Source organism: Ornithodoros turicata, chromosome 2, assembly GCF_037126465.1.
Source record: "Ornithodoros turicata isolate Travis chromosome 2, ASM3712646v1, whole genome shotgun sequence".
In the NCBI taxonomy this organism is placed as follows: Eukaryota; Metazoa; Arthropoda; class Arachnida; order Ixodida; family Argasidae; genus Ornithodoros; species Ornithodoros turicata.
The window spans coordinates 54,842,518-54,863,986 of NC_088202.1; the positions used below are offsets into that span (position 1 = coordinate 54,842,518).

The 21,469-nt window shown below is 47.3% G+C and overlaps 1 protein-coding gene across 1 annotated transcript; it reads left to right on the plus strand.

Annotated features, from left to right (window-relative positions):
- The first annotated feature begins 8,204 nt into the window (after window positions 1–8,204).
- Window positions 8,205–9,194, plus strand: LOC135384651 (uncharacterized). The gene has a single exon (XM_064613844.1). It carries the CDS (start codon window positions 8,205–8,207, stop codon window positions 9,192–9,194), a length of 990 nt encoding a protein of 329 aa, XP_064469914.1.
- Window positions 9,195–21,469: the final 12,275 nt, after the last annotated feature.

Here is a 21,469-nt window from a genome sequence, read left to right on the forward strand (position 1 = left end):
GGGCACACACACACGGCTAGACATCAATAAGATCGAGGCATCTCCGCGATAAAGCCTTCTGGACATAGAGAACACTAAGCATTGTGCACCCATTCATGAATGACTGTTCCGATAGTATTGTATGCATAGCTAAATTATCAATCAACGCAAACGTTAAGGGTGTATAGAAGAGTACTATATTCGTCTGGCAGATCATCGCCGATTCCAAATCACACACTTATTTAGGGGATTCATGTGAGTTCCCACTCCACATCTGTAAGTCTCCTGAAAAGCTCGACTGTTCCAAAGAGGTGCGTTCACCATGAGCTCATTCGGAGCATCGTCAGAGTCTGTCCTATTGCCGTTTGACGCCTCCTCGCAGTATCCAAGGGCGTGGTACAGAAAAAATAAATGCGTGGCATCATATGTATGGAGCGTTATAACTTGTTCAGCCGTGTTACTTTCTTCAACGTAAACCTCCAGAGCAGGTTGTAGAGCAGCTGTGGACTCCAATAGTGTTGAGGTTGTCCAATCGGCCACAGCATATTGGTGGAAGCATAACTGGGTATTACCCAGTAAAGATTCGCTTAGATTTGGCCACAAGTTGCTTTGGACGTTCTGATTTCTCGACGCCAAATCTTGTAGCAACATACGTACCAAGCAGCGTATAATTTTGAAGCCTGCATGTGGAATGTGTAAGCTTTCGTTGAATTCATGGTGAAAAAGCGAGAAGTCGAACATAAGCACTGGGATGTATAGAACATGTGTTGCCACGTGACAGTCTGCGTCAAACGCGGAACCAAGCCAGTGGGCATCAGGATCCTGTCGTAATGAAAGCAAGAAGTTGTACGCACGAAGCCGATAGAACATACACATTCCTTTCAAATTCATTGCAGCTCCGAGTTTCGAGACGTATTTCCGTAGCTCCTGTTGGTCGGCAACCCATGCTGGATGGAACGCATACAGTCTCGTCCGATTCAGCAGTTTTTTCGCTACTGATTTGGTATCCTCGTCGACAATTGCCAGCCTATGCAATGCGCTATTTAGGTGTGCTAGGATGCGCTTTACAAAATGTAGAATTGTGTCATTGGCTATGTAGTTGAGGTAGACGTGCCGCACAGCGTGCAAGAAAAGTGGCGATGCAGCGCGTTCCGTTATTCGAATGCACAGCCTCCAGCGAGGTATCGGTGAGTACGACTGACCGTAAAGTTGGTATGTCAAGGCACGCATCAAGGGACCACCGGAACTGGGTGCGAAGGCCGACATTTCGATCATTAGCCTTATTCCTAAATAATTTAGTGCGATATGTGGCTTGGTGCTTCTTACCAGGACTCCAACGCGTTCGATGTAGCCTGGACACGGCAGAAGAACTTCTGTCTGCATCCCGACGTACACAGGCGGTTCCTCCGAGAAAAATATTTCCAGAACGAATTCCAGCAAATACGGATTAGCTTTTAACGTGTCGGCCTGGTAGGGACAGTACTGGTGAGTGGCATTAAAGGACAAGAATTCCAAAGTGGCGGCGAAGGCTACCACTTCCTCGGCAACCTCTGGGGAGTACAGGTCCTCTCTTAAGGCCGTCCACGTTGCATGGAAGGAGTCGCTGTAGAAGCGAAATGTTTCCCTGTTGTTACTAGGGTTGGGTGATATCGGTTTAGATGCTTGGATCTCCAATATAATATTATTCGATTTGAAAGGATGACGGACTGTTTGAAGCGCCAAAAGAGTTTCCACTCCGGCTGTCCGCAACAGCTTAGCGGCTACATGCCAAACGGATGACGTATTTCTTCCCGTCGAGTTAAAAGGAAACCCTCGAAGCCCAGACTGGCTAAGTAATTCTTGCAGGTATATCCAGCCGTCCTTTTCGTGCCGCTGTTCGCTCATGCATTCGTGAAACAACGCTCTAATTATTTGAAACTCTTCACTGGAGTCAGGATCTAGAAGGAGACCCCGTACATTAATCTCAAGCTGGTGAGTGAGGGCGCCATGAAGGCTTCTTGCGACACTTCCTTCTTCCATAGGTACGCCCTTCCATCGCTGGCACACAAAGCGGTAGAAGTTATCACAGGGATCCAATTCCCAGCTAATGAGCTCCTTCAGGTAACTGGCGTCTCCTTCACACAAGGGTGATTTGCATGTATTGTTCGAATTCGTGGGAAGGATGCTTATCACTGAGGTGTCGCTGAGTTGTCTGTACGGATCATTCAAAATAGCAGTAACGAAACCGCGAGACCTGGTGGTGAGGATAGTGCTACCAGTGAATGCAATGGTTGTCAATATTATGGTCGTGGCTATCGCAGCAAGGGACAAATAGGCAATTATACTGCAGCTCTTTGTAATACGCTTGCCATGTGACGCCATTTGCAGTGCTTCAGCAGAGGGCACATCGAACACAGCTGATGAGTTGTAGTAGTTACCTTGAACAAGAATATGGTTCACATCATCCAACGTCAGTCTATCGTTCACCGTAGGTTCAGATATTATCTGTGAAAGGCCGGCACACTGCGTTTTTTCAATGACATATTTCGGCTGTTCGGCGGAAGTGGGCATCTCTGTCAGTGCAACGGTGTTCGCTACCAGCAGCTGCTCGTCATCGTCTTCTCGCTTGCTAACCGTAGCTGTGTCTTCGAGACGTTGAATTTCCATTCTCTTTGAATGGGTTGATATGGAAGCAGTATGATCACCCCTGGCTCTAGAGCTGCCTGGAAAGTTTTCACATCTGCGGAAAAAATACATATTGGCAGCACTCGCTGGTATTGGATAGCGCGTGCCACAGAGCCAGCTCGGTACAGGAGATGAGACGCCTCGCGTCGTCGAGGTAGACGGTACCCTATACCTTTTTGAATATGAATCCCCAATGGCTTGTTGACGTGGCCCCACCTGATCCACCGTGCATTCGCCTCCTCTTCTGGAAGTAATTCGAAAATGAAACTGGGGCTCAACAGGAAATTGAGGTCCCAGCGACTGTGTGTCATTCCTGTTCATATACGCTCCCGAATAGAGACTGCTGCGTTCATTTCCTTTTTTACTTAATGACCTCCCCTCTTGAAGATCCACATATTCTCTACCGTTATTGGAGTGTGAGGGCAATGAGCGCCTACTACGTCCGAGAGGTTGGTGCTTGCTTTTCGCAGCAGTTTTCTGATAATTCCACTTAAAGTTGCTGAGAGCTGGCAGTCCATGCGGATGAGTGAAGCTACCTGTTCTCGGTGTCGGAGGAGGAGCAGCTGGATGTTCAACAGATGTAGAGCTTATAGTGAAAGCAAACTCAGTTTCTGTACTGCATTCTGATGTGTATTCTTCCTCTGGAGGGCCAAGAGGGAACTCAATCCGGAAAAGGCGCTTGGGTTTTCTCCTCCAACCAGGTTCCTTTTCACCCTGCACAGCTTCTTCCCGTTGTGCTGCCGCGGTCCATGACTCCCTACTTTCAAACTGAGGCACTTGGGTGACGCCATGCTTCTTCCTATTACCGCGCATATTAGACTGCCCACACCGGGGTCCAGTATGGCAGGAACACGGAAAAGGCTTAACTGTGTTCCAGTCTATTTGTGTAGGCTGCCCCTTGCTGCCGCCGAACGACTCATCTGGAGTTCTCCTGGTCCTCCTATCTGGGAGAAGTATCGTCGTTCCTCCACGAGAGGCGTTCCTTACGATTAAACCGGAACCTGCATCATTCGTTTGCGTTGATTTGTCACTTCGTTCAGGGGACTCCGAAAAACAGGTGCTTCGAAAAAAATCGAGGCACCCTCCCATTGCGCTCTTGTTTTCTTTATCTGTACTAGTGGGCGAGGTTGGCGATGCACCGGCTTCCTCAGATGGTTGCTCACTGGCTCTCGTTTTCTCAGCCGCAATCGAAATGTCTCCAGATGAATCACGTTTCGAGCTGCGTTCTATAGATGAATCCGATTGCGTTTTCTTCAAAGATGCGCTAGAATCATCAGAGGGGGTTGTCAAGGATGGGAGATCGCTGGTCGATGTTGTAGATTGTTCACGGAGCTTGATTTTGTTGCTCGAGGTATTTTCTGAGGGAGTATCGTTATCACTGTCTCCTTCCCTCCTGGTGAGCCCAGATTTCCTGCCATTTTCGTCTGCAGGATCGCTTAAAGGTGCTTCGATCGGCATGTCCGAGTCCGAATGGGTACTCTCGGAGACGCTTTCTTTTTTCCTTTGCTTTTTGCTATGCGAAGCTTTTTCTCCTTTTGTCTTCGGCCGCTTCTTTGGGGAAACATCTTCCTCTGAGCTCGTTTCCGAATGATATTCGGAAAACTTGGATCTGTTTCCCCCTCTCTTTGACGCCTTGCTACCCCTGCGCTTCCCACTAGGTTTCTTCTTTTGAAATTTGTCGGACTTACCACGAATTTTAGAAGAGTCGTCTGGCGAGTTTGAACGCTCCTCCTTTCGTTGACGCTTGTTTTTATTGGTAGCCTCGTTTCTGTTTCTCTTCAAACGTTTCTTTGGATGCCTTTTGATATTCTCACTATAGTTCGATTCAGTATCCAATTCATCTTTGCTACGCTGGTCTGGTCTCTCTCTTCTTGTTCCGGCTCCACCGCTTGAACGTCTTCCAGATGTTTTGCGCTTTCCCTCCGTTACAGACTCGCCAGCATTCTCAGATTTTGTTTTCCTCCTTGAAGTTTCGTTTTCATCGCGACCTCTGTTTCTCTTTCGCCTATTCACACTTTCCCCCTCTTCATTTCCCCCCGTTTCACTCCTTGTATCCGTGTCAACGATATTCTCTTTCCCTCGACGATCCCTTTTGAACGCGTTCCTCCCATCGCTTTGTTCCGAACCTTCTTCACGTTGACGGGTTTCTGTATCAGCAAATCTCAGTTTGCGACTGACACCATCACCCTTCTTGGCACTTGTCTTTTGGCTTTCTCCAGTCCAGCCCGGAGATTCTTGTGCACATTTACCTCTGCTCCTTTGTTCTCTGCCAGCTGGAAGCGGCGAACGTGATCCTTCCTCCTCTTTTCGATTATAGAGTTCCTGAACTTCACAATCATATGTGTGTTGTGATGTCCTAGCTCTGGCCATTTGGGGCAGATATCCACTCGCAGACATGTCGCCCATTTTGCTAGGTCTGGAACCTGTTGAATAATAAGGACGAAGTGGGCTTTCCGTCCCACTCGAACTTTCGTATTCCATTCTTGAACGGTACACTGGCTTGTGCGAAGGAGCAGGGCTTTGGTGGGCCTCCGAAGAAGAACTCTCGTCTGCTATGTTGATTCTTAGTACGGGAGGCATCCTTCCACCTGAACCAGGGCGCCGCTTTGGCTGGCGGATAAGAATGTGAAGTGAACTCGCACTGGACGACTTCTTGGCGTCCTCGTTACTGTAGTCATGCTGTAGTACGTTTGACCGCGGCTCAGACCACGCTCCTGGAGTCGATAAGCTGGGCGACTCACCCAAACAGTCTCGTGAAAGAAGGCCAGGGCTTCTGATATCTCGCCTGGCCCGCACACGCACGACTGGCCCCTCGTTCGGGTTCATCGATAGGACGGTGTCGTCGCTGCTGCTTTCCAGTGTCGTAATCACTCGAGTCCCGTAAGATTCGTGGGATCGTTCGCGGGCACTATGCCTGTGAAGTGTCCGTGGCGTCCTTTGCGCCGTCTTCCACATCGGACTGGGATCGTCCCCGTACCGTACACTAACCTCATTTCTCATCATTCGTGCCGGAAAATGATTCTACACGATCAACGATAGAAAATTAAGTAAAATTCGGTTCCCCAGTAGCGTACAGAGTCTCTTCCAAGACAGCTCAGTCACAAACCAGAGGTGAAGTACTGCAGAATTCGATCAATGTAGCAATGGTGCCACTCTGGTACACTGTCACGCGCGTTAAAGAACTTTTTTTTCCTCTTCCAATCAAAAGATGGCTGTGAGCCACTAAGAGAGATTCTTCTTCCTCTTCTGCCAATGAGAGATTGGTCAGGACAAAAGGAACTTCTTTTTCTGCGGACCAGAGTTCAAGATCTGGCGAAACGTTGAGCTATGTCCTATGTGGTATAATAATAATAATGGTACCGTGATGTTACACGTAAGGTTTGTCTGCGCAGTGTGGCGATATGTTGCACGTGCCGCAGGGTAGGTATGAATAATTTAGACCACCTTGGGTTCTTCCGACGTGCTGACCCACCCACGGTGCTGAAAGCAATAACATGGTTTCATGCACAAATGAAAGAGCATTGTCTGTTCCTTCTTCGCCTTTCATTACAAATTCTGCATTATAAATTATAGGGTGTCCGGTGAGAAAGTGTCATTAAATTTCAATAGAAAAAAACTGCACGTGTAAAAATTTTAGACTTGTTGTATGACACTCCTGAGGGTTTTTGCCACCCAAACAAACGATTTGCATGAGTGTACCTCATTAATTAGACCAATATCTTAATTAAACTCAAAATTTTGCAAAGAAAGGGTAACTTCTTGCGTTAATTAGAAAGTCCGTGGCCACAACATGCTATCGCATCGTAATTTAAAGTTTCTTCAACTATTCCCCAATTATTTGACACCCGAAAACTTGGCAACTCTGCAAGCCCGTTTTCAAATTTCATCAATGCGGGCACTATCGGCAAGGCCTGAAGACATGCGCAGTGGGAGTCACTGCGCATGGAAACAGCATGAGAAAAGCAGAAAAAAAAAGGGGGTGGGGACCGGCCCAATCATCGCAAGCTTATCTGTTCGCACCATCAGTTACTAATAATCACCGACATCGGATGTTCTGGGCTGTTTTGTGTGTTGTCCTTTCCTCCTCTCCATAATTTAGGCGGGGCAACTTGAACGAGCACGCCTGGATGTGCGACGGTTTTCTTTTTCTTTCTTTTTTGTGCGGTTGTTACGTGTTTTCGGGTGTCAAATGTTTGTGGAAACATTGAAAAAGATCCTGTTTTGTGACTGAAATGGTGTGTTGTGGCCATGGGCTTTCGCATTAACTCAGAAAAAGTTACCTTTCCTTTGCAAATTCTTGAGTTCAATTAAGCTAATTAGATTAATGAATGAGGTACCCTCACAGACTCACCAACGCCTGTTTGGGTGGCAAAAGCCTCCACAAGTGTCGTGCACAAGGTTTCCCATTTTTATTTCACATAGATTTCTTTATAGAAATTTAACGACACTTTCTCACCGGACACCCTACTTTGATGGAAGCTCTTGGACGTAATCCCCTGCCACTGCTGTTCAGCACTGCATTCCCGATACCTGCAAAACAGTTTAGCTGGCGGTGCAACCGGTGACTGATGCTTTCCATCACCCCTTATCACAATGATTGTCCGGCGTTTATTTCGCAAGGCAAGCATTTCCATCCGCGACGTTACAGTGCTCGCTCTGATGACAAATTTTGCCCATCCGCGGCCACAGAGTTTACCGCACCCGCGGACACAACCTGTTACGAAGAGAAATGCTATCTCACCGTCTTCTCACAAATTATAGCTGTGAATGCTGTTCTGTTCGTAATGTATTTTTGTTGACTTTCTTTCCTTATCTACATACTTCATATACATGCGCATTAGTACGCTAGTTCTCTCTGAGTCATTTCATGTTCGTGGAAATCTTTTCTCCGCGAACGATACTATATGGCCGACGCCTCTCGAAGGCTTCGACACCAAAAAGTAGACGTAGTGGAAAATGACAACCACAGACCTAACAGAAAGCTTTAATGCAAAGGAAGAAGAATAGGATGAAATATCTGTTTATTTATTGCGAATTCGGGTGGTCATTACAGGACGACTCGTTTGTCAATTCAGGCCAGCTGTAGCTCGGTTCAGTATCCAATTCTCTTTACTACGCCGGTTTTGTCTCTCTCCGGTTGTACTGTGCCGGTTTTGTCTCTCTGTTTTGCGCTTACCCTCGGTTACAGACTCGCCAGCATCCGCAGATTTTGTTTTCGTCGTTGAAGTTTCGTGTTCATAGTGGCCTCGGTTTCTCTTGCGCTTATTCTCCCTTTCCCCCTTCATTTCCTCCCGTTTTACTCCTTGTATCCGTGTCAACGTTATTCTCTTCTGCTCGCACCGCCTTCTTCCGAACCGTCTTCAGGTTGACGGGCTTGATGGAGATCGAGCTCTCTGGAAGGTAGTCCCGCGCACATTGTCCAGCTGAGTTCAATGGCTTTCGAAACCGTTGTCATATTTGAGAAAATGAAAGAGAAAGAGAAAGGCAGGCACGGAGGGTAAAATATTAGCGGAGGGTAAGCAATTGGCACAATCCTCCGCAGCGCCAGCGCCCGCTGTGGTATGCGCAGGAGCACCCTGCTCTTCCTGTACAAGTGCTACGTACGGCCAATTCTTGAGTTTGGGTGTGTCGTCTTCTCGCACCTCCCCGACTACCGTCTGAGCAGGCTATTCGCCGTAGAAAGGAGAGCCCTCCGCCTGTGCATGGGCCTCCCCAAGTACACGGCCAACCAGGCGCTGTATGCCGAAGCCCGCATTTCCCCTCTGAAGACTCGGTTCCGCCTACTCACTGTGAACACCTTCCTCTCGCTCTGCCAGAGCCCATTAGCCTCCAGACAGAACCAGTCTCTCAGGGATCGGGCCCAGTGGATCGCCAGGAGGTGGCGAAAGTCCAACACCCCGCAGCTCGTCTTTGTCGAATCCCTTCTAGCCTCGCTGAATACTTCTCTGACTGCCCCTCCTGCGCCCATCTGTCCGGTCTCGTCCATGGCCCTGCGAGTTGTCGACGCGTTCCAGCCCGGCGTTGCCTACGCTCCGTCTCCCCGGCTTGAAGCCCTCCTCTCGGCGCACATCAACCAGTTCCCATCTCACGTTGTTGTCGCGACAGATGCCTCGGTCTCGGCTCAGCTAGCGGGTGCCGGCGTCGTCTTCCCTCAGCTCGACTGTCATTGCCCCATCCGCCTCCCTGACTACACTCCCGTGTTCGAGAGCGAACTCCTCGCCATGATACTGGCTCTCAGAATGGTGCCCCTTACATTTCCCAGGATCCTGCTTTTGTCCGACTCCCTGTCGGTCATCACTGCCCTAGCCAGCCCCCCCAGCGAGTGGCTCGAGCTCCTGCAGGCCCTGAGTCGTAGCCACATCACGGAGGTGGTCCTGACATGGATTCCTGGTCACTGTGGCCTATCTCCCAACGAGTTGGCGGACAACCTTGCAAAAATTTCCCTCTCCGGCCCTATCATTGACGTCCTCCCGCCCCTGCCCTCTATCACGCGGGCCAGGTATAGAAGGCTGCTGGAGCTGACCGCTCTCCGCTCACTGCCAGCCCGGTAAACCCATCTTTCCCACGCTTGGCAGGCTGACCGCTGCGTCTCCCGTCATGTAGAAGTCTTGCTGACTCGACTGCGCTGTCTAGCCCTTCCACTGAACTTTTACCTGCACCGCGCGGGTGTCAGCCGCTCTCCTGCGTGCGTCCACTGCGGTCAAGAGGAAACTGTGGAGCACTTTCTCCTGCACTGCCCCCTCTACGACCGCTCCGGCCTTAGCTACCTTGCCCAGCCGCTGGCTAGACAAGGGGTTCCCCTCTCCCTGGACGCCATCCTGTCATTTGGAGCCTCCCACACCGAAAAATGGCGGTTTGAAATAGCGTCGAGAGCCGCCGCCTTTCTGACCATCTGCGGCCGCTTCTGAAACATCTTGTACCTCCCGCTTCCTCCCTCCCCTCTGCTATGGCTTCCTTCTACTAACATGTCACCGTGGGTCTCATGAGCCTCTAGAGATTACTCCGCACCAAACCCTGGCCAATCGCCCTGTGTGGCTGGTGGCCACTGTTCCTAGTGGTGGAAGAAGAAGAAGAAGAAATATGGGACAGGGGCGCTTACACAGTGTCCTGGCTTATTGCGCCTCAAGGCAGGGAATGGCGAAAATGTGGTGGGACAGCCAAATAAATGCCGACAATTATGTACAGCCATCAAGTCTGCGAAAGAGCCAGGGCATAAATATGCAGCCTGCTATTCAACAGTTTTACGCGTTGTAACTACTTTACACACAGAGGGCTTAACTAATAATGTCAAAATGATAAAAGAAATTAACAGAAAAAGCGCGTCAGGGAAAATGTGTAGTCAACGACATTCGTCTGTAGGGAATATAATAGGGAAATTTCATTTCAATACCTGAACTTTTAAACTTGTCGAGTCAACATGTTCTCTTCTTTTTGTCACAAACAGAAAGCGCGTGCAGGGTTTTTCCCCGCCCCGTCACAAAGTACATTTCCGGCTTAAATGGTTATAGCTAAAAAAAGAAAAAAAAAACGAGATGGAAAGACGCGTAAAAACTGTCGTTTGCCTTCAAATTATATCAAGCAGCCACACGAGGAAGACTCACTATTATCTCAATGCTGAAGCAAGCAAGGTAACAAGCAAAACAACAGGTATCCGAAACGCCATCAAAGAAAAACAAAACAAAAACATCAAGAGGACAGGTCAGTTGTTTTCGAGCTTCGACGTATTACGCATTTCTCTCTCTCTCTCTTCATCCTTTTTTCAAAAGTTTCCGTCGCGCTTTCTGATACTGAATGGAGTATAGTGGAGTATAGAGTGCGAAGAAAAACAAAAGAAAGAGAGAGAACAAGATATAGCAAATCATGATAAAATTTAGTTTTTTTACATGAGGCATATGCTGTGATACTGCCTCAGTGTGAAGTATTCTGGTCTTTTGCGGATCTCGGAAACCTTCCGTAAAACGTTCCTTCAATCCGCCAACGCCCTTGACTCTTGCCTTTGTGAAGGGGTAATAGGCTCGTGGGGTAGAACAGGTCCCAAGGGCTATTTTGGGAATACGTATTTTGTAGGGAACCTGTTTAGCGAAAGCCGAGCGGCTGCTGGACACCAATCGACTAGGTAAGGATGGTGGCGCCGCGTAGTAGCAGCTTCTTCGACGTGATAGGGAAGGGAGAAAGTGGGACCGTAGCCTTAAAACAGGCATATGTAGATATTAACAGGACTCCTGTACTATTTTTTTTTCAGCACTTTCCTGTTAAGACAACAGAGAAATTTCTCTCAGTGTAGAAGCCCCGCTTAAAAAAAATGAGAGCCACGTACCTCCCGCGAATCCATGGAAACTGCACATTGCCATATTGGATAGACGTATGAACAATGCTTCCATTGCTTGCGATATTCGCATCCCCATACTGCGCTACTGCGCAGGCGCATACGATTTCTACCAGTTGTAGGTTCGGCGCTGGTGTAGCCAGTAAAACGTCCCCACATCTGTCAATGCGAGTGTCACTCGCACGGCCGGACCATGACCAACTGTATTACCCACAGAACCCGTAACCGCCCCTGGACAGCCAACAAGGGTACGAGCATCCGCAGTCTAGTGTGAACATCCATTGAACGCTTCCGGGACGCGCTAGTTGGGATGCTTCAGTGAGTATACCACAGCAGACGCCCACGTCTATCACCCTGTGGACACCGTGCGCACACCATCAGCACAGTGTCCACAGAGAGGCGTTTGAACACCCCTTTTCGCTCTTGACCCTCTTCCTCCTTCGTCTCTCCCGCTCTGTCGTCTGACTGCGTCGCCGCCAAAGGAGAAATCTGCGCAGAAGGCTCGTTTTTTTCGCCATGCGCAGAAGAGAGTCACGTGATGCCATAGCCCGTTGTGCGGATGATTTCAAACGCCGCTGGAGATGCCGGCGCTGGAGAAACATGGCGGCGTCTGCAATTGCTTGGAGCAACGCAAACAGCACCAGTACAGCTTGAAGTTTGTGAAGCTTTAGGTGAGTATGCCTTGTAGCAGAGCCGTATATTAAAAGGGAGTCTGGCCATTGGGAGGAGTCACAAAAAGAGGCTCGACCTGTCAATCACAGTTTCGCTCCTCTGATTGGTTTGCTTTTTACCAAGGGGGTCGCCATGACACCATACTGCCACCCAAAATGGCGACGAAAACAAACACAGTGAAGCGGGGATTTCGTGACAAAAAATTTTCACAGACTAACCTGATTTTATGCTGCAAATGTACATCCTAATATAAATTTCTCGGAAATCAGTTTCAACGTATGCTCATCCATCAATATCTAACTGAAAATAATACGTTTTGTCGCCGGTGTTAGGCCTAGTGAACACGGCGATCACAAGGAAATCATAACAAAAACGGCGCTGTGCTGTACGATCTTATTTTTAACAGCTGGATTTCATGGATATAAACATTATTGCCTCTTATATTCCAACTATTCATGTAGATTTGTTTAAAAATCATACCGACAACAGAATGTGTCCCAGCAGGTGGTTCTGACGGCAGCGGTACAACGACGGAAGCAGACGACAATTCCCAACGTGCCTTACGCTCCTTAGGTGGCGCTTATCAAATTTGCACCAACAATCCACTACTTTTGCAGATTGTGAGAGGTATCCATTTCAATCCCATCCAATCCACTTGCCACCCAAAATGGCGCTGCCCATGTTGGATAGGGGGGCAAATAGTGAGGATAGGCTGATTGATAGCGCCCCATATTTCAAGACTTCATTGGTCGGAAAGCTGAAAAAGTGGGTGGAGCTTCAGGTATAGGCATGACCCATTAATGGCCAGACTCCCTTTTAATATACGGCTCTGCCTTGTAGGTAACGGATACACCACTGGCGGCCACTATCCATAAACGAAACACAGGCAAACGGCCATGATGCATTTGTTTGTTGGCTGTCGCGTTTTAGACTCCATTGTTCTTCAAGTCGCTTTAGCCCACTGGTTAATGAAAAAGAAAAAAATGCAATCGGTCCTAGCTGAGCTTGCAATATAGGCATATTAGCGTGTGTGCTACTTTCATTTTGTAGTCCACTCACTGTGTTCGTGATGTTCTTTCAGGCATAAACGGCTTTTCCTCTCAGCATTGGCCATTTCTCGTTCTGTGCGTCTCAGCGTCTCCCGGAAAGTGTGGGATGCTTTCTCTTTGAGCAAGCTTGGAATTGTTTGCTGTCTAATGCGATATAAGTAAGAACGCAGACAAATGGGAAGTATTGCCAAACGCTGGTATGCGTATCTGCCATAGGCAGAGAACAATGATTCCTTTATTATGCCTGTCGCTTTTATCAGTGTGCCTCGGTGGCAGAACTTCAACTTTGCCAGAGAGTTCCAGAGGCTGGAAGACACACGAAGGAACAATATAAAGAAACCGGTAGCCGTTCATAAGGCGAGAAGGCGCGTGAGGATACAGTTGCATCGATTCCATGCAGGATATCAACTAACTATACGGCGAGTAACATGGATGATTTTCTCTTGTTTATATAACGTGGCGATATTGTGATCACGATCTGTATGAACGGAAATGATCTGCCTATGGCACCTTGTCCCATTCTTTCATTGTTAGTACCGCTTATGTACCAGCAGACATGTGCGAATGCCTAGCTTACAAATGCTGAAACCTCGTGTAAGGGCCAATGGGCTCCATTTTTAAAGGAGTGTTCAAAGTGTCCACATGGAAATAAAATGTTTTGGTGCACACTTGCGTCCGTGTATTCATTTCATGAGTAAAATTGCGGTACTCCCATAGGGGCGCGATTCCTACCCAGGCAAAAATCTGGACTGGTTCCAGAATGGTTCCATTTGAATCTGGACTGGTTCCATTTGAATGTAGATGGTTCCGGAATGGTTCCAGTTGAATCTTGGTGGTCCCAGCCGGATTCGCAAGTGGGGTGGCTGGTTCCACATTTGTGAAATCAGTGGTACCACTCTGGCCTCAAATGGTTCCAGAACTTACAGTGGGAGCCTCACAGGTACCATTTTGTTCCCACAATGGTCAATTGAACCACTTTAGATTCCAAGCTGGGCAGCTTCCCCCTTTGAGATCCGTTAGGAGAAGAAGAGTCCACTCTTGCCATATACCCTTCTGTTTTTTTGTTGTTGTTGTTGTTTTGCTTTGTTAGCCATTATTTTGATGTATTTTAGCACACGTATGATCTATATTTCTGGGTTTTTTATCCGTTTACGTCTTCGATAAAATATATGCTGTAACTTCAATTCGTGCTCATATTCTCATCTAAAGCAAATGCCATAAAATGTACCAGCAAAATGCCAAAAGACACAATCCAAAGATGACACACTCCGCCAAATAATTAGAAGAACTAAACAAAGAGGTGATTGCACGGGCTGACCCAAAGCAGATGCAATAATTATGAGGGCGCCCTGGTGCGGCGGGAGGCTTTCAATTCAAATTCTAACGGCGGGCCGCGAGAGGGAGCAGAGAGGGGAGAGGACGCGTCAGTTGGAACTTGACGCGTCGTTGCGAGGTCGTTTTTTCTCTTCGGTTGCCGTGGCAGATATCGGGCATCTCCTGTGCACTATTTACGTGGTTTTAGTGCGTTTTCTAAGACAACGTGATGACAATGAGTCATGTGAAACATATTGGCGATATCTCGGAGAAGTTTCGACGCTAGGAAGACACAGCGTCCGCAGAAGAACCGGACGGTGAACCGCCAAACGGACTGCACAGAATGCTTCTTCCAATTTTAAGAGGTATAAGTGCTTACCGTGGTGCTTCGATTACTACTGATTAGGTGTTTTATTTCAGGAGCTAGAGGAACCTGAGAAACATGGTTAAGACGAGTATTACGATTAGGATCGTTTGGTGAAGAGGAAAATGGTACATGCCGCGACCTACATGGACGGACGTGTCATCTTCTCTGAGAAAATACAGGTGTGAGGTGGTCAACAAAACGCCATGTTCCCTGTTGTCCGTGAGTGCATCGCAAATTCAACACAAGCACTTGCCTCGTCTGAACGCAGTGAGTGATTACCCGTGTGTGACTTAGTACGTGAGAGATGTATCGATTATTTCTTTATCCTTAGTGTATGCTCATAGCAGAATAAACAATATTTACGTCAACAGTATGTGCTTTTCTACGCATTACTTTTGGTCATGCATTTAGTGGTCCCATCTGCTAAGTGCTCGGATCCGAGACCACTTAGCAGAGGGGACCACTGGATAATTTCCATTGGTTCCACTACAAGTGGTACCACCGTGAAACTGGTTCTTTTAACTGGTCCCAGCCATTGAATGGTTCCACATTCCAAGTGGTTCCTGTCCGATAATCCACTTCGAAGTGGTCCCACTCCAGATTTTTGCCTGGGTAAGGGGCCAGAATAGATCCTCCACAGGTCCCTCGAAAATCCGCATGGGCGGGCCTACGACGTCCATTTCGCATAATTTTCTCTTGACTAGCAGGGTAGTACGGGCGTATAGTTAAAACGTATCCGGGAGCAAATGTGTACGTTTGTGAGATCGGTTAATGGTTCTGTGGGTAGCTGCTAGCTTATAGAGTTGGTCGTGGGCTTGACGCCTCTCCTCCAACGTTTCTCTTTCTCCTCTCCCGTTCGACCGGACGCTCGGAACCGGATCTTCACTCCTCAATTCAATGACTCGAGCCCCATCAGCGCGAAGTAAGACTGACGTCAGTTCTCGGAGAGCAATGAGCATCCAAATGTTTACCCATATATCACGCAGCCAATTAGGGATATTCAGAGCAACTGCGCCAGTGGCGACAATATTTTCGAAGCGGTGCGTTTCGCTTTAGTGCCGGAGCGCCGGCGGCCACATCTCGTCCGACGGGAATACAACATGGCGTCCGCTTCGTGTGTTGTTGTGTTTCGTAGATATGCTATTTCGAAGACGAATTCACCCGTTTTTTCGATGTGAAACAGCGTACCGGCGAGTACTTTCGAAGAATGGGATTTTACTGCAGCATTTGTGCTCATAACTTACGGAATAACTCCCAGGCAAAAATCTGGAGTGGGACCAGTTCAAAGTGGATTATCGGACAGGAACCACCTTGGATGCGGGACCATTTAGTGACTCGGACCAGTGTAAAGTGGAGCCAGTTTCATGATGGTTACACTTGAAGTGGAACCAGCGGAATTGATCCAGTGGTCCCCTCTGCTAAGTGGCCAGAGCCGGGACCACTATGGTCCATGTGGCCCTCGATCCGGCCAGTTAGCAGCTGGGACCGCTGATTGCATGACCGAAAATAATGCGTAGAAATGCACATATTGTTCAAGTAAATTTTGTTTGTTCTACTAAAACACACACTGAGCAGAAATAAATAATCAATACATCTCCATGTGCGTACTACGTAGCAACGTTGGGGTAACTCGTTATTGTAACTAAACTATTTTTTGTTTCAGTAACTTTTAACTTAACTCGTTGCCTTTGAGTTTCAGTAACTTCTTGAGGGGCTCGTTGATTTGTTAGGTAACTTTGTCAACGTAACTTGGAGAAAGTTCCAAGGTCCTTTTGTTCGATTTTCTCTGCAAACATCGCAAGCCGCGGCCTCCCTCCGTGACTTAGCAACGTACACGGCGCGTCTGACTCCCTTGGAGCTTCCGGTGAACGTTGCAAATTCTGTTTTGGCCGCACATTAGGAGGCTCAGGAGTCGCTCATCTTAGCAACGAGCAGTGTACTTATAATATGAGAGAGGGCATTGTAATAGGGGCAAAACTTGGCACACTACTACGATATGTACGTAGAGGACAACTCATAGAACATAAACTTGTCTTGTGCTGCACGAACCTAATAGTTCAAAATCAGCTCCCTACCTAAAGAAGCACATAAATGGTCTTATCAGATATTCATATAGTTTTTGTATATCAAAACTTTTGAAATGTCGTGCATGGTCGATTCCGAGATCAAGATCTGAATTAAATATAGAAATGTCAAGAACTAAAATTTATATATTGGGTAGCAAGTAACATGGAAGTGACTCGTTACGTTTCAAAAGTAGCTTAGGAAATTAAAGTTCGTTTTCATTACGAGTAACTTCGTTACATTTCTGGTAACGAGTTCCCGTTGTCGAGTAACTTCCCATCTCTGCTACGTAGTATACGCACTCACCACTCACTGTGTCTAGAATAGGTATGTGCCTGCGCTGACTATACGAGTTCTTGACCACCACAGATCTTGTATTTCCTCAGAGAAGATGACACCCATACAGGGGGCTTAATCACTTCCATCGTTCGCGAGCCAACGAGGGGCGGAGCTCTCGTTAACACGAACACGTGACACGTTTCACGTGACGCGCTTTTTTCGTTTACGGGACAAAGCCGTAATCTCTTGCTCGCGTAACGACCGACGGTGTCGTCTGCCTAACGAATGTGTTCACGTGCTCACAGGCTTCATCGCCTACACACTCTTAAAAATGAACTTCACCGCATAGCATGCTCCTAGCCAACCATCATCTCGAATGATATCGTTATGTTCCCTGATTTGTTGAAAATGGGAGGCGTAAGCCTTTTTTGTGACACTTATGCGGTTCATAATTGTCACAAATAAGGCGTACGCCTACCGTTTTCAACAAATCAGGGAAAATAACTATATCATTCGAGATTATGGTTGGCTAGGAGCGTGCTATACGGTGAAGTTCATTTCTAAGAGTGCATGCCTCATGATCTAACGAGACGTGAGGCACTCGGGAGCTCGAGCACGTGGTGTATGACGCGCTCTTTTCGTTAAAGTGACAGGGGCGTAACCTCTCGGTCCAGTTACGATCAAATTAGATCGTTTGCCTAACGAGTGGGTCTACCCACTCGTTAGAATGTGAAACATCTTCATTTGGAGACTTGCAGAAACGGAATTTCTGCAGAAACGAACATGTATTGCTCCAACACTGTGTACAAAATGACATGCTCCCCCTTTCGTCATATTTACACCAGTGGTTACATGAGCGCTGCGAGAAATTCTCGAGAAGATGCAGATGAAGACGAGAAAGAAGACGAAGAAGTGACAACGACAAGCCATAGACAAACCATAGACAAACCATGCGAGCTTTTTCTTAATAAACATATCCCCCCCTATCCAAACAAAATTAAACAACCTCATTGGTCGACAAGATTATAGCCTCGTTGGCAGTTGTAGTTGTAGTTGTTCAGGGCGGTGACATCACAACACGTAACGGCTCGTTACGAGCACAATAGCCTCAACGAAGAGGCTAAACGGGGAGCAGGGATTGTGCCACAGCAGGGCGTCGATAAGTTTCTTCGTTTCGTTATTCGTAACGACACGCTGACGTTGAAGCTGCCGAAGAAAGATGGCGGAGTGATTCTTCGCTTGGGCGATCACACAAGCAGCTAACTGTGCCCCATGGACGTGATGGCGTCAGGATGCCTTTCAACTGGACGAGAGAGATTCTGTAAAGTTCTTCCGTCCGCCAAGAAACGCTTTCCGCACCGTTTGTGAGGACTTGTGACCGTGTAATTCACTGCCAGACTTGTACGTATTTGGAGTATTGTATTTAAAATACTGTATTTTAAATACAATTTGTGGTATTTTGGTACTCTACTCAATACCTTTTGTTTTGTGTATTTGTACTCTATTTAAAATACATTTTACGGTATTTTCTACTCAATACTCTAATTACATATTTTGGATCTCCCTCTCAAACTTTCTGTGTCTTGTCTTTCCATTATCTTGCTTGTTCAGTTGAAATTCCCTGAGTCCCTCGGACTTGACCCGGACATTGGCCCTTCTTGGTAGTCTACATTTAGAGATCTTGCCCCGTGTGTACTAATCCTTGGCGAGTGAGGGTTCTAATATGTGTGCCCTGACGTGGTGGCGGCGAATTCTGACCTCTCCCAGCAGGCACCTGCTAGAACTTTGCTCTGTTCTGGGTCACATATACTTAGTGGAGTTATGTGGTATCTCTTTTGTCATCTTTTTGGGACTTATGTTTAGATGACTCCTATGACACAGCGGCGGCTTGCGTAGTGCGTGGGGTTCAGGTGATTCATGTCACATAGCGGCGACTAGCCGCATTGACGAGTGACCGGTGACTTTTTGCGTTTAAGGATAAATAGTATCTTAATTGTATTTCAAATACTTTCTGAAGTATTTTGTACTCTATCTTAATTACTTTAATTTTCATGTATTTATACTCTATCTTAATTACATTCTAACGTTAGTATTTATTATCTTATCTTAAATACATTTTTGAGTATCTTGTACATGTCTGTTCACTGCGTCTTGATAGCTACGGGTGTTGTGATGAACAACAAAGGCGAAATGGATGTATATAGTAGTGTTCGAATTGTTCTCTTTAATAGTATATTGCAGACATAGTGTTGGTGTAGCAATGAAAGGAAGAGCAAATGATTCTGTGGATTTTCTGAGGTCGATTGTCTTGAATAGTTTCATAACATTCTCTTGCTTCGCGCTGCTAACATGGAATTAAAACAGTTCACTGACGTTCTGTTCAAGCTCACTAGAAAACTGTTGCACTGCGAATTTATTTTATTTTAGGCGTCAGGATGCCTTTCAATTGGACCAGATAGATTTTGTAAAGTTGTTCCGTCCGGGAAGAAATGCTGTTCGCACTGTTTATGAAGCCTGACTGTAAGGCTGCGCGTTGTACTTCCATGCTTGAAGAAAAAGTTACATAATGTTAATGAAATAAGTGTATACGTTGAGGAGAACGGGCAGCCTCCTCCTCTTTCTTCTTTTGATACTTCTGATACCACTACGTCTTTCCTTTCTGGTCTCGGACTCCCACGTGAACCAGAACTTAGCACACACTAGTTCTCACCCGACACATCGTCAGGGTAGGAAAATGATTTACAATTTTTTGCGTATAGCTCGACGATTATCCTTACAGTGATGTACATGTTTGTTAATTATTTTCACACGACTAGCGAGCCATATATTGAGACGGGAAGAAAAAGAAGATGACGAACGAGCCTGGGAACGAACATTGGAACGCAATGAGCATGTATGAGAGCACGAGAATGCGAGCTATCGGAACAAATGAAACAGATGCAGATGGCCAGATGCAGCCTCGCTGCCAGCCTGCTCTTCGCTCAGGGCGGTGACATCACAACACGTGAGCGCTCGCGACGTGCAAACTAATAGCGAATTCGGGTGGTCATTTCGTAGCAAAACGGCCGAGCGCTCGGAAATTGCTAGGTCGGCGACCGAGCTGGATCACGTGACCGTTCCCACCCGAACATGACTGCTAGGAATCTAGCGGTTTTAGGTACTTGGATCACGCTAGGGGCGTCGCGGTCGCAAGTCTTCGCGTTCTGTCGTCTGCTAAACCACGTGATTTCAACATGCGGGCCAATGAGGGCACTCGCCACCGTTGCAGTGCGGATGTGACGACACCGGATACAGTTGAGCAATCTGCTGCTCGATCGTTTTGAGACCGGGCAAAAAAAGTGCTAGCTAGCAAATTCCGAGCGCTCGGAAAGCGCCACGCGAATATGCAAGATTTGCTTCATTTTGACCAAGCGTACATGACTGCTCGAGATCTGGCAAAAAAAGTTGCTCCGAAATGACCACCCGAATTCGCCATAACCACAAAGAAGAAGCTTCACGAGGAGCACAGATTGCGACCACGCAAAGCGTCGATAAAGTTGCTCGTTTCGTTAGCCTGAACGTCGTCGTAAGCCTGACGTCGTAAGCCTCGACGTTCAGCTGTCTCGTGCCGTTAAGCTGAACGTGTGAAACGATTAAGCCCCCAGGTCGCGATATGTACCCCCCTTCCTCTTCACCATACGTTCGGAATCTTTAGACTTTTATCCTGTTTCTCTTCCAGTTCCTCCCAAGTTTCGAAAATGAAACATGTAATTAATAGTAATCAAAGCATCACGGTCAGCACTCATGCATTAGAAAAAGCTATGTGCAGTCCGTTTTGCGTTTCATCGTCCGTTTCTTCTTCGTGGGCAGTGTACGTCTTCTTAGCGTCAAAACTCTTCCGGGATACCGAAGATGCGCTTCCAGGAATCATTGTCACGGCATTGTTTTAGAAAGTGCACTAAAACACACGCAAATACTGCATAAGATATACACCAGGCTCCAACAGCTCCCCATAGAGCCCAGTGTTTGAGATAATTCACAGAACAATGGGCACACGATCAATGAGAGTACAACGTCGTAGCTCTAGGTATTATGCATAGACAGTCGGCCAGACCTTTCAATCGGTCCTGGCTACCGTCGACTTCTACTGGATTTCACGCCTGCCGCCGTTATCCCGTATTCAAAATAACAGAAGCGACGTTTGGCTAAAAGAAACATTTTATTCACACAAAGCACTGATTCAAAGATCTGATACATGGTTGCACTGTGAATACAAAGTACACTGCGTTGCTGACACACTCTAACCAAATTCGAACTTGACGCAAAACGGACACACCGTCCAATTCCTAATATCGAGCCAGTCTCACGAGTGCGTACCATTTCATATGATGAGCGTTTTCTTTCGCTGCTGCAGTGCATCATACATTACAGCAAAGAGGAAAGCGCTTGTGACGTAATCCTGTCATCGAGACGGCACCCGAACGCGTTCTTCACGTTCCATCTGCTCCAACTCATGAAGCATTCCAGTTTCGCAGTTGATACACTGTTTGCGCGATAATAGGTGCGGTCCAGAAACAGCACAACACGGGTAGAATCACACCACCGCACGAATCAGCCCGTGAACGCACTTCTACAAACTGTTCTGCCGACTGACATCACCAAAACACAGAACACAGGAGGACGCCGTGCCGGCCGTTCTATTTCGAAACTATTGGCCAGGGTGTCGGAGCGAACCGAAAACCGGTACCGAAAACCGAAAAAAAAAAACAACAGCTA

Coding starts and splice junctions, on each gene's coding strand:
- LOC135384651 (XM_064613844.1), top strand. CDS start 8,205: ATGCGCAGGAGCACCCTGCTCTTCCTGTACAAGTGCTACGTACGGCCA.